The sequence below is a fragment of the Dipodomys merriami genome, unplaced genomic scaffold, assembly GCF_024711535.1.
Source record: "Dipodomys merriami isolate MVZ:Mamm:240054 unplaced genomic scaffold, mDipMer1.0.p SCAF_9, whole genome shotgun sequence".
Taxonomy (NCBI): domain Eukaryota; kingdom Metazoa; phylum Chordata; class Mammalia; order Rodentia; family Heteromyidae; genus Dipodomys; species Dipodomys merriami.
The window spans coordinates 39,342,010-39,355,594 of record NW_027206512.1 but is presented as its reverse complement, the minus strand read 5'-3'; the positions used below and the strand labels follow the sequence as shown (position 1 = coordinate 39,355,594).

Below are 13,585 nucleotides of genomic sequence, written 5' to 3'. Positions count from 1 at the left end.
GGGCTTACAGTGAAAATTTTGTGCTCGTGCTTGGCTTTTCTATTCAAGGCTGGTGTTCTTGAGCCACATCTCCTCTTTTGGCTTTTTGCTGATTAGTTAAACAAGACTGGCTTTGAACTATGATCCTCACATCTTGGTATCCTGTGCAGCTAGGATTACAAGCATGAGTCACCAGTGCCCAGCTCCCACATGGTTGTAATCAAGAAAGTAGACTTTAATATTTCATACACTAACAAAATAACTTCTCCTCTTACTCAGGATGTCTTATTTAGAATTCAAACATCCTTTACTTCAAGTCAAAACAAAATCAAATTAAAACCAGAAAGTCTAGAAGGATGATATTCTATACACTTAATTTTGAAAATAGGAGAATTTTCAAAATCCTTCTATCTAGGTTTGATCAAGAAAATCAGACATACTCATGGACATGAATATGATCTTCACTGCTCTCTTTTCTCTCTTTTTTTTCCTACGTTAAAGGACTAACATTATATTTGTCATTTAACAGCGAAAGGAAAATCTTATGTTTATAAGAAGACTAGAAATATGTTATATTCTGAAATAAAATTTTTATGAAAAGTCTTCTTGAACTAGCAAGGACAGAAATGCTCACAAGCCATATGGTTAAATAGCAGAGACAGAATGGGTTTCCAGGATATTTGCCTAGAATTTAAACTCCTTATGAGAAGTGTGGTACTCTTCTGTATTTTACCTTCCTGAGCCTCAGTCTCCTCATGCTTGCAGTGAAATCATTACTGCCTCGCCCATAGCTCACAACAAACAGATATAAGAATGACGACAGGGAAATTTTGGAAAGTTCACTTTGAAACATAATGTGCTACACCAAGACAGGCGCAGCATTCACTCACCAAACACAGTTCTTGCAGGCACAGATTCTCTGTTAAGCCAGAATGACACTTGGGAGAGAATGACAGTCATGATGCAAGGCAGATAGGTCTGAATCACAAAATACCCAATTTTTCTTTTCAAGTGGAAATGAGCTGTCATTACAGTATATTCACCTGGAAGAAAAATTTAAGACGCTTAAAGAACTCTAGTCGTCAATAGTTTGAACATTTTAGAAATGGAAGGGATTAGAGAAAAGTATAGTCGCTGATCAATAAAATGATCACATATATATCCGGAAACCATACCAACTTGAGATATTTCATTATCCCAGCAAAAGTACTAAAATGTAAAAATCTATAGTACCAAGAGACTTGTAGAATACCAGGCTCCATGACATGGTATTAGCTTTGCTCTCTGTCATGTCTACTTCTCAGGACTCAGGCATGCATGAAGGTTCTCTGATAGTGTGTTATCCTGATTGCTCAGGTGCCCTATTCCCAGGGGTGGTATGATTGATCTAATTCAGTCCACCCAGACTCCTTGAATGTTGATCTCTGGCCTCATCGCCAAATCTAGTCTTCTGGCCCAGATTTTCTACTTCTAACCACATCACCAATTCTCTCTGCTGTGCGTCTCTTTTAATTTGCTTCAGTCTATTCCATTTGATCGTCCCTCTACCTTCTTTTCTCTCTCATCCTCCCAGTTTTGTCACCTCAGGTAGGATAATGAGTCCACATGACTTCATTTTTCTTAGATAAGGGTGGCCCTCAGAAATGGGTTTAGAAACAACTTTGTACGCAAGCCAATAGTAATTATCAATAAATCAAAAGTTAAAATCTCAAATTATGGAGAGTGGGGTGAAAAGAATTAGAAAGTTATGGAAATAGTGGTAAGAAGTTTGAATATAAATGTTCAAATGGACTGGGCTGAGAAGACAAACATTTCCTGAATATGTGGTATATTTTAGGCCAATTCTGAAACTTTAATATCCACACGAATCTCTTCAGGTTCTTATTAAAATGCAAACCCTGATTTAGGAAGGGGTGCAGACTAAGATGTTCAATGTCTTAAAAGCTCCCAAGTAGTGAATAGTGCTAGTGTGTGGACATTTAGAGCCAACGTTTTAAAGCAATCTGACCTATTTTTCAGTGATTTTAACCTATTGATTTTCTTGGGACTAGATTTCTTTATATCCATTTTACTAACCTGTACTGGATTTAATTGTTTCCTTTCCAATTGATTGGCCAAGCAGGTCATACTGGTTTAATCTAGAGCCATCAGGAGCAACCTGTACTGAATCAGATGCATTGTAAGTCCAAATATAAGTGACTTCTGAGGTTGTATATGCATCTGTTGAAAATCAGAAAAAAAATGCCTTAAGTACTTTAATATGAACCACCAATAGACTGAATACAACAGCAAAGTCTGCATATTTCAGAGAATCGCTACATAATAAGAGTGCTTAAAGGTCATATTTTATGGTAAAACTTATCCTTGGAATTTAAAACTTTAATATGAAGTATATGGAGCAAGAGACAATTATGAGTATCAGAAATTTTTCATTATAACTTCTTTTTAAAAATTTATTTCAAAGGTGATGGACAGAGCTGGGAGTTACAGTTATGTAAGTAAGGTAATGAGTACGTTTCTTTTTAAACACTGTTACCCCATCCCTCATTTTCTCCTGTTTACCACTTCTCACTCCCCTCCCTCCCGATTTGTAAAGTTCATTTCCAAAATAAGATCTGGTGAGTATATGGTTACATTAGTTCATCCTATGTCCTGCTGTTTCTGTGATTCCTTTTCTTTTGATAAATAAAGAGCAAATTTCTATTTAGAGCCTGAAAAAAATCTCTGTGCTCTAAGATGGTTTTCTTTATCAAGACAGAAGGTCAAGATGAGAAACAAGTAATAAAAATCAAGGGCAACAGTTGATTTGGGCATTGTGGCCACTCATAAATTGAGGATAATAATCCACTTAATCCAAAGTGATATTGTTTTCTGCATATAAAAGAAACTTAGTTAACAGGTAAACTCAGTTTTTATGGAACAATGCATTTCCCTAATTTCAGAGCATTTAAAACAAATCAGAACATTAAATACTTGTACTAAGTTGTAAATATGTCTGTAAATAGATTAATTTTAAGTTAGTCAATGAATATAAGGTATGCATTAGCAAAGGGATCAAGGTTTGACAGTTAAGGTATGCATTTCCTAAGGTACAAAACACACATAGACTACAGATAACACCATGGTTTATTTGGCCAAAGACGCATAGTTAGTAGAAATGAGATGTCTCCTGAGCTGAATGCAGGCAACCTATCTGCTCTTCACCATCCTCTGCACTGACATTGCTTTCCCCTGGTGTGACCTGATTGGGAACAGATAAACTCTTTATGCAGGCAGTCTCTCTCTACAACTGAAAAAATAATTCCTGCTACAGTGAAGATCTTTTGAAGAACTTTCATATGATTCTACTCATGTGAATACTTAGAAATATCTGTCATACCTGGTCTTTGAACAAAAGTCAGTATCACGGTCACATTGTCAATTGGAGGAGAACGAAGACCAGTTTTCTCTTGACTTATCTTTGCCTGCAACTCAGCAGGATGCTGAACATTTCATTTCTAGACCACGTATATATTTTCTCACCTATTACCACTTTGCTAGGGTGGTCTGGGTACTGAATGTAAATTGAAGATCTAAGATCACAAGTCAGTTTCTATTCAAGCATCAATAATAGAATGAAGCCTCGTGAGTGTTTTATTTGCTACATGATACATGTCAGTATTGTTTGGCTTTCCAACTGTTGTTACTAACGTTAATATCAGTGAAATATTGTTTGTCCTATACCTGCCTTTATCTCTAACCACAAGTTAATTATTTTTTGAAACAATTTTGAAATAGGATTCTAAAAATGTGTGTATGTACATATATTTACATGTATGTAATTTATTAGTAAAACATTTATATATTTGCATATTAATAAATTCTAGTTGTTCCAATGTCTAAATTGCTTAGTAATTAATTTGAATTAATGGCTAATGATTCTACAGAGATGACTGAATTAATAACTTAGTAATGCAGTTATCAAGCAAATCATTTGCAGATCAAGTGGCTTGTTTTGTTTCCCCCATGAATACATATCTTGGCTCTCTCTTTTCCATAAAATCTCAAATGCCATACAACTGAGCACATCAAAAAGCTACACTGCAAGTGTCACTTTTTATCAGAAGGTCTTCATGATATCCCTCACTTGTGAATCTCAATAAATTATAAGAGTTTTAAAGTAATTGCGATTATGCCACTTTTGATTTTTCATGTTACTTTTAAACATAAGTGAAATGAAAACTTAGGAAACGGATGGCATTCTTTGGAAATGAGAAAGTTATGAGTAAGACAGGCAAAGTCTATCTTGTTCATGTCTATCACAAATTCTCAGCTTGTTCTGATTAGATCAGTGATGAACTCCATATTGTAATTGCTATTCATGGACATGAAAAATGGAAATTGGAAAAACTCAAGAATACATTATAGGAAATGAATGACACCATTCGACTGCCTATTAAATGAGCAGAACCAGATGCCAGTGACTTATACCTACACCTCTCATTACATGGGAGACTAAGATTGGGAGGCTTATAGTTCAAGGCCAACCCTATCAGAAAAGTTTATCAAACTCCAACAACAGAGAGAAACTAAAGGCAATGGCATATGTCTGCCATCCCAGAGAAAAGAAACGCAGTGTGTGGCCCATAGTCTATGTGTGTCCTCAAGAGAACCACCATTCAGTCATCAATGGGAAGCAAAACCCCAACTCAAAAATAACTAAAGGAAAACCAGGGCAAGAGGCATGGTAGAACACAAGGTCCTCAGTTCAAACACCAGTATCACCAATAACTAAAATCAAATAAAATATGACAGCAGTTACTGCATTTTACTAGTTAGGAATCCATTGCATTTCAGTTTTTAGATTGGGTCTAGTGAGAGAACACAAAGCACAAAGTCATGAAATGTGGACTTGAGGCACTCCCTGATACATGAACACAAGGACGAACCCCAAGGCAATTGAGTGTGAAGAGAAAAGTGCTTACCCAAAATGTACACTGTACATTCCACCATAATTCGGCTGATTTAAATAATTTTAATTCTATTCAATAATTAATACTACTACAGTCTATAGACGATATTGACTCCTCATATTTAGTAGCCAAAAAAATCTAACTTATTTTTAACTGTTCATTTTTATCCTAAAAGAGTTAAAGAGATGGACACATCCCACATTTCTTTATGGGTAGTATAAAGAATAAACCATAGACTTCCATTAAGGAAGAAATGAAATCAAGGGAATGAGGAAAACCAACAAGAAGTGAGCATGTAGAAAAGATGCTTCTCTTACACAGAACTATACAAGCTTTCAGAAACACATCACTTTTGAGGATTTGTATCAAGAGACGAGTGAATGACTAGAAGAGAACCCATGCTTGCTTCTGGCAAGCTATGCTCTGTTGTCGTGCTATGCCCTGGCTTGTTTCCCGGTCTGTCACTTCAATTGCTGCCCAGTCCTTTAGCATTTATGCATCAAACACTTGCTATCGACAAGGATAAATAGACAAATATGTGGCTGGTAGGTACAAACTCAAACGTGAAAAAGCGTAATATGTAAATACTACTTAAGCAAAGAATACTTAACAAAACCTTTGGGTTAACCTGATGATTATGGAATCAGAAAACTAGACTCTCAAGCATGTAGTCTTCCATTGCTTTCTATCTGCACTTTATGGGGTTTGTCAATGCCAGGTAAAGTATTTTCAAGTAAATTAATTTCACTTTCTTTCTTTCTTTTTCTTTTGGTCAGTTGTGGGTCTTGAGCTCAGGACCAGGGTGCTATCCCTGAGCTCTTCTTCATATCTAGTACTCTACCACTTCCAGGTTTCTGGTGGTTAATTGATCAGAACCTCACCAGGACTTTTCTGCCCAGGCTGGCTTCAGACTGTGATCCTCATCTCTCAGCCTCCTGAATCACTAGGATTGTAAACATGAGCCACCAGTGCCTGTCTCACTTTCAATACTGAGACCTCACACCATTTATACATGTTATCATAATAACAATAATAACAACAACAATTAGCAGCAGCAGCATCTACTAAAAAATCCTTTCCATTCCATATCCTATTAAATCTTGGATGAACAATTTCTGTGGTACCAAGACTTGTCATGTTTCCATCTAATGTCACTTATGATGCAATGCTGATGAGTTTGCCCTTGCTGCATGTGATGTGGTTTTTCTGTGTTGTGTTTGTGCTGTGGAACATGACGGACTGTCTTAAATTGTGTGGGGAAGAATGACAATATTGAAGGGATGCTTTCTGTGACAATAAAGAGAAGGTCTGTGCTTAAGCAAAGAAGAGGCTCTCAAAGGAAACTGAGAGTTGACATCATTTGTGCAGATATACAGAGCAAACAGGATTGAATTTCTCACTCTCCAAATGATGATCATCAAAATTATTAGAGCATCTTGCCTTCCCATTAGCCATCATTCTTTCCTTTCTCTCGACACATGCTTCAGTCACACAGATTCTTAATCAAGAGAGGGCTCTGCACTTCTAGTCACTAGAGAAAAATAAAAAGGCAAAAGCCGCATAAAGTGGATAAAGATGGGGTGTCAGATAAAGCACAGTTTCTTAAAAAAAGGTTGGAAAAGGGGACATGCTCACACAAGAGAGAAGCTGTTTAGCTAGGTTCATGGATTTAATTCTGAATCTGCCTGGAAGTGTCCTGTGGGCCTGAGGAGCTGACGTAACCTTCCCCCTTTCCATTATTCTGGAAGTGCACTTGCTTCTGCTTGACATATAAGACATAACCCAGTGACCTCAAGAACTGCCAAAGGCATAGAGCTCTTTTGAAATGCTCTGTGTAAGCAGGAAGGGCCTGCATGTAACAATCCAATGACATCATCTCCTTTACATTTATTTTAAGGAGGAAAATGTTTGCAACAGCCTGACGGAAAGCAATAGAATCTGCCATGTATATTCCATTTTTGGCTAATGAAAAATAAATTTATTATTTTTAAAAATATTCTAGATAAAAGAGAATAATCTATAGTAACCTTCCAAGAGCTCCTGACTTAACTCTAGTCATTTAAAACTATGCTCTTTTTACTCATAGTGTTCTTTTTTTTTTTTTTGGTCCGGTCGTGGTGCCTGAACTCTGGGCCTGGGTGCTGTCCTTCAGCTCTTCAGCTCAAGGCTAGCACTCTACCACTTGAGCCACAGCGCCACTTCCGGGTTTTTTCTTTTTGCTTATGTGGTGCTGAGGAATCGAACCCAGGGCCTCAGGCATGCAAGGCAAGCGCTCTACCACTGAGCCACCTTCCCAGCCCGATCATAGTGTTCTTTACTAACATTAAAAGAGTGATCCTTTGAACAGTCTAATGAAAATATTTGAGACTACCATCGAGCTACCCAACTAGCTTCTTGAGGACAATCACCATTCCATTTACTACTGTATGCTACTGGACAGGTATTAAGTATTCCACAATGTGAGAAGAATTGCAAATTTGAGTGTGGCCATTGCGTTCCTGATGTTATTGATCCCAGACATGCACCTCCCTTCGTGTACTTACAGCTGCCAAATTTCAGAGGACATGAGTGAGCATCCATTGGAAAATCCTCCAAGTGCATTGGGCACTCAGCTTGCACTGTAAGCCTGAAAATAGAATTCCACTCTTTGTTTAAGTAATTTGGCAAAACAAGAAACATCACACATCAGCTGTTGTCCGTTATGACTTTAGTTAGAGCTGCATATTAGATCAATTCACAGTTAATTATATTTAGGAGATATCTCACAAGACATTTTCTTACATAAAATAAGAATATAAGTAATAGTACTAATCATTAAAATTATACTTTCCCCAGTCATTGTATACTCTGTATACAATCTGAGAAGCAAAAAATTTATATGCACTTTTTCTTTGCCTGACTCTGGACCTGGGAGCTGTCTCTCAGCTTTTCACCTCAAGGCTAGCACTCTACCACTTGAGCCACCTTGCCAGCCCTACATGTACATTTTGAAGGGCTGCTTTTCCATGAATCTCACTATTTATTATATGTCTGAATGGGAAAAAATTTAAATATAGTATGAAAAGAACATTATGCTCCATTTGACCTCTTCACCAGTCATAAAGCAAAGTTAATATAACAGTCCAATACTAGTTCATAAAAGCTTGCTTAAAACTTCTCATAATTATGGATAATAATCTTTATATAGATACACTTATATAAATACAGCAATACATATAAACATATATATCTTAAAATATCTTGTTGAGATTGAATTGGTGGCTAAATTATGAACACAAGTTATAAATATTAAATAAAATTTCTGAATTTCAACATAGCAAAAGTAATGAAGATCAATCATAGAAAACCTATTGTATAGACAGGTATTAGTTATCCCATTTTACATAAGAAAAGTGAGTAGAACAGATTCTATACTTTGAAAAATCTGTCATAATTAAATAGAGTAAATGAGGCCAAAATGTGTTGTAACTTAAATATTTCTAGTTGTATTTAAATAATATCTAATGAAATATTTTCTAAAATTATATATGCTCTGTGTCTATATTTTGTTTAAATCTCAAAGTTTCAATCATTTCCTTTATTTATATGGATCAGTGATCAAAGCATAAAGTTGTTAGGAGCACTATGTCAGACTGTCTTCCAGAATTCAGAGAAGCATAGGAATAGTGAATACTTCCATTGGAAGTAATGGACATCTATTACTCAGTCAGGAGTCTTTTTTTTTGTAAGACTAAGAAATAGCAACAGTTTTCATTATTGACCCTTAGTTTTGTAATAAAAATGTGTCTATATAGTGTGAAGGCAAAAATCCACACATCAAATATTTTAATAAACATTGATTTTTATTGTACATCATTTTATTAGATTTATAATTTTCTTCTTTGTTACACAATGCAAGGAACCTCTGTTCATTAGTGAGAGTAGTTAAGATTGAAAAGTTATTAATATGAGCAACTGTATTAGCAATTTATATTTGAACATATAAAATTGATGCTAGATGACAGTTTTGAGCATAAAAATGAATCAGGATTCATTCTCATAAGCATGATTGAGACATCTAATTTACTTAAAAAATAATTTACTTCAAAAATAAAAACTGTCAATTACCTTTGTGTCTTCAGTAACTCTATATGGGATTAGAATATTAACCTCGGTAAAATTATGCTTCAAAACCATATAATTTTAATTGGCTATCTCTTGATCATAAAAAATATGAATCACTTCTTCAGACATAAACCAAATTCAAGTCGTGGTATTAAACTATTTTCAATGAGAATATATTATAAAAGTAAATAGCCAGAAATGAATTCCTATTATTAACTATTTGAAAACACTAAGTATTAAACTCACCAGCATTATTTCTATATCCAAGCATTGAGAATGTATATTATGAGTATCTTAATAATCTGCTAGAAAAATATGCAACATTGGGCTGGAAGGTGGCTCAGTGGTAGAGTGCTTGCCTTGCACGCATGAGGCCCTGGGTTAGATTCCTCAGCACCACATATGCAGAAAAGGCCGGGAATGGCCCTGTGGCTCAAATGGTAGAGTACTAGCCTTGAGCTGAAGAGCTGAGGGACAGTGCCCGGGCCCTGAGTTCAGGCCCCACAACCGGCAAAAAGAAAAAAAGAAAAAAGAAAGAAAAAACATCATTGCTATTATTTGACAATTATATTCGGCTAGCTGTTTAGTGAATGAGTTTCTCAGTGTTATGTGCAGCATACCAAAACTAAAACATACCTCATTGTATACAACAGAGTCCCATCATCTTGGATTCGAAGCAGCTTGTTCGGCATTGTCATATTATGAGCTACTGACTTTTTCCCATTGTGAAAGAAGGTGTCTGGAGTCCAAATTTTGCTAGCCATTAAATTGTTAAGTCGAAGGATATTCATAGGGCCTTTAAATTTTAGTCTTTCATCTTTCCATTTTTGACGAAAGAACACATCAATTGTATATTCCTGAAAAATAATATGGTATTTCCTTTGAAAATAATACATGTTTTAGATGTAAGAGGGCACACCAAAATTCCAACAAAAATAATCTTCTAAATACTTCTAAATAGACATCTATGTGGAGAGAAGTACTTGCTGATCAGAAAGGCTATTTGTTTCGTTTATCACTCAACGTTGCTTTTTACAATGCATGAAATCTTTTTATACACTTAACATATTCTTGCAAAAGTAAAAAGTACATTTGTTTTGTTTAGCTTCTTTCAGTTGAGCCAGAGTTCAAGCAAAAAATGAATTAATGCATAATTTAAAAGTTATTCTAAGCCAGGTGCCAGTACCTTACGCCTGTAATCCTAGCTACTTAGGAGGCTGAGATCTGAGGATGATGGTTCAAAGCCAGCCCGGGCAGGAAAGTCTGTGAGACTTTATCTCCAATAAACCAACAGAAAACAGGAAGTAGTGCTGTGGCTCAAGTGGTAGAGCACTCTCCCTCAGCTGAAGAGCTCAGGGACAGCGCCCAGACGCAGAGTTCATGTCCCATGAGTCCCATTCTACCAGAGTATGGATGGTTGAAGTAAGGCATCTCCAGAAAAAAAAATACACAGGTAACCTCAGTAGCAAAAATAAATAAATAAAAACAATAAAATGAAAAGAATCAACTTCTAAGAACCATGACAGATATGAGTCATCATTTCCTGTTGCCAAGGAAACTGTAGAATATCATGTTTCTTTTTTGATACTAAAAGAAAATAGTGAATTATATTGTTAACCAAAATATGTTAGGCAATGATAGTTTCAATACATTTCAGTCATCAAATTGATTTCAATATAAGAAATTCAACAAGTTATTAAGGTATTTAAAATAAAAATATTTTTCAAACATGCTTCTCCTTAAAAAAAAAAAAACAACCTAGTTAGTCATTTATATCTATTACTATCTCCCAACCTTTTAGCTGAAACATTCTTCCTCTTCATCTCTTCTCTTCTACCACTTCCTCGCTCTCTCTCACTTTTTCTATCAAGTGATGGATGCATTTTAAATAAGATATGAAATTAAGATTTGTGCTTAATTCTGTTATTCTACAAGATGTTAAAATATCATTCTATGTTCGCACAAAACATTAGAAGCCACTAAGATGTTCATTACAAAATTCAAATTGGAAATTCCAAGAGGACACTGTGAACACCAAACCAGTCATTCAATCTTTGAACATCAGCTACTGGCAAAAATCATTTTTATAAAAAGGCAGATTAATAGGACCATATTTGGAAAATATGGTATTATTTGTAAAAATCTGAATTAACTGAGTTACTCCCAAAAATCAGCTGCATGATTTCTAAGAAGCTATGATAATTTGAATGAGTATTGATGATAAAACAAATCAACAACAAATAATGCTATGTAATTAGGAGATGAACATCAGCAATGGAGGAGCATTACAAAATCAGGTTCATTTTTACACCTTATGACCTGGTTATTCATTTCTCAATATTTAATTCCATCTATAGGGAACTTAAAATAGAAAAATCAGATTAAAAGTTTATTGTTTTCATTGTAGTTAAATATTTATGCAAATATTTCTTTCCAACAGTGATCTCTCAACCTCCAACCTAACATGAATCCTCATGACATTTATTACACTAGGAACAATAAAGCTCTTCTAAAATATATTTAATAAAACTTCAAGTCCAAGCTTGTATCTGCTTAGAAAGTGATTGATGTGATGTGGCAATCAGATCTTGGAGACCTACCACACAGCAAAGGAGATATTCAAAATTTACCAGCAGAATTTGGAGACTGCTTCTTAAAACTTGTTTTCAAGAATACTATTTGTCTTTGAACCCACATTGTGTCCCCAATGAATCCTGCCAATATATCCACAAAACGTATATCTTTTATCTCTCATCTCCACCCGTACTCCATGCAATTTTAACAAAATCTATACACTTAGTAATTCCCCAAATGGAGGAATGTTTCCACCAGCCTGACTGGAGAACTCTGCTCACAACTATTTCTAGATTCCCTATAAACTTAAAACAAAACAAAATACCCTTTTATTCTTTATAAAACTGTATGATGGGCATGATAGTTTCTATCACAATTATATCTTCATTTGTTGCCTCCAAAGTAACTCAACAATTTTCATTAAACTGAACATGGTTTTTATTTGAACTTCATTTGATTTTCTCCTCAGACATGGAAAAAAGTCAAAGGACTATCACAAGCACATTTTACCTATCACTTGGCAGATACACTCCCACAAATAATTTTGAAGCCTTCCTCTTTTGTAAAATTTGTAATCCAGTTACATTTCCCTAACCCCTAAAGAAAATTCTCTTGAGTTTGGGGGTTATCATATATATATATATATATATATATATATATATATGATATATATATATATATATATACTTAAAATTTACTGCATAAATGTATTAAGTGATGTATTTTAAATATTTACATAAATTATATCATACTGTGTATATTTCTGATAAATGTATTTTGCAGTTAATTTGTTGAACTTTATTATGGCAATATATCTAACACTTTGATTTATTTTCACTGCAATATAGTATTATATTAGAAGACTATTTCACTATGTGTGTATATATATATATATATATCCTTATTCTTATGTATTTTCTCTACTTCCAGTTTGTCACTATCACAAGTCATCTTGCTATAGACATTTTTCTCCAACATTCCTAGTACAAAGTTATGAAAATTATTGGAGACCAGAGGTCAACAAGTTTCTACTGAAAAAGGTCCAGCTAGTGAACATTTAAAGATTTATACATCTTATGGCCAATGTCACAACTACTCAATTCTGTGATTCGAGTGTGAAAACAACCATAAACAATATATAAGTGAATGAGCATGGCCATGTTCCAATGAAAGAATGTTCACAAAAACAAACAGCTGGCAAGATTTGGCCAAGGGCCATTATAAGCTAATCACTGCCCTAGACTGAAGATACTAATGATATTTCTGGGATTTATGATATGCACACAGTTAAAATAACAAGATATTGTCAACTTGAAATCCTAGATTGTATGTTCATGTATGTTCTCACAAGCAGTGCAGGAGGTCTCTTGTTTCTTTGCAGTTTGGTCAGACAAACAATGTCATCTCAGTTATCCCAGTTAGCATAAAATGGTTCAAATGCTCTGACTGTGTGGACTTATCTGTTAATTCATGGAATCTACAGTATTTTCTGGTGTTCATTATTAATACTATTATTGACTCTATTATAAATCTATTGCATTCTATTTAATATAATTTAATTCTATTTTACAAATTCTGCTATAAATTCTCTTTTATGAGTTCATTTAATTTGTTATTTTGCCTTTAGGTTGTCTGTTCTTACTCAACTAGCTCATTGTATATGGTGTATATTCATAATGAAGTATTATTGAGACATAAGGAAAAAGGAAATATGTTGTAGTTTGAACATGGATAAAATGAGATGATCATGTCATATAAGATAATTAAGGTTCAAAAAGACCAATATGCATTTTTGCTTACATGAGAAATCTATGTATTTATAATAACAACATGAATTTAAAAGCTGTACTATTTAAAGAGGAACCATGAAGAAAGGAGAAATAAAAGAGTAAGTGAAGATTAATGAAAGAGGAAATGATAAGGTAAGTGTGGTAAACATAGCATAATAAAAACTATTTTCAAATAAGAAGGCAAAA

General features: G+C 34.5%; 1 protein-coding gene across 3 annotated transcripts in view; it reads right to left on the bottom strand.

Annotated features, from left to right (window-relative positions):
* Gabra2 (gamma-aminobutyric acid type A receptor subunit alpha2) overlaps positions 1 to 13,585 on the bottom strand; it is a 123,137-nt gene that overhangs the window by 39,603 nt on the left and 69,949 nt on the right. For all 3 annotated transcript variants that reach the window (XM_070013227.1, XM_070013229.1, XM_070013228.1), the window contains exons 5-8: positions 9,672 to 9,892; positions 7,475 to 7,557; positions 2,056 to 2,199; positions 870 to 1,022 (exon numbers count right to left, since the gene is read on the bottom strand). In XM_070013227.1, coding sequence (XP_069869328.1) covers positions 870 to 1,022; positions 2,056 to 2,199; positions 7,475 to 7,557; positions 9,672 to 9,892 — 601 coding nt within the window. The remainder of the gene's footprint in view (positions 1 to 869; positions 1,023 to 2,055; positions 2,200 to 7,474; positions 7,558 to 9,671; positions 9,893 to 13,585) is intronic.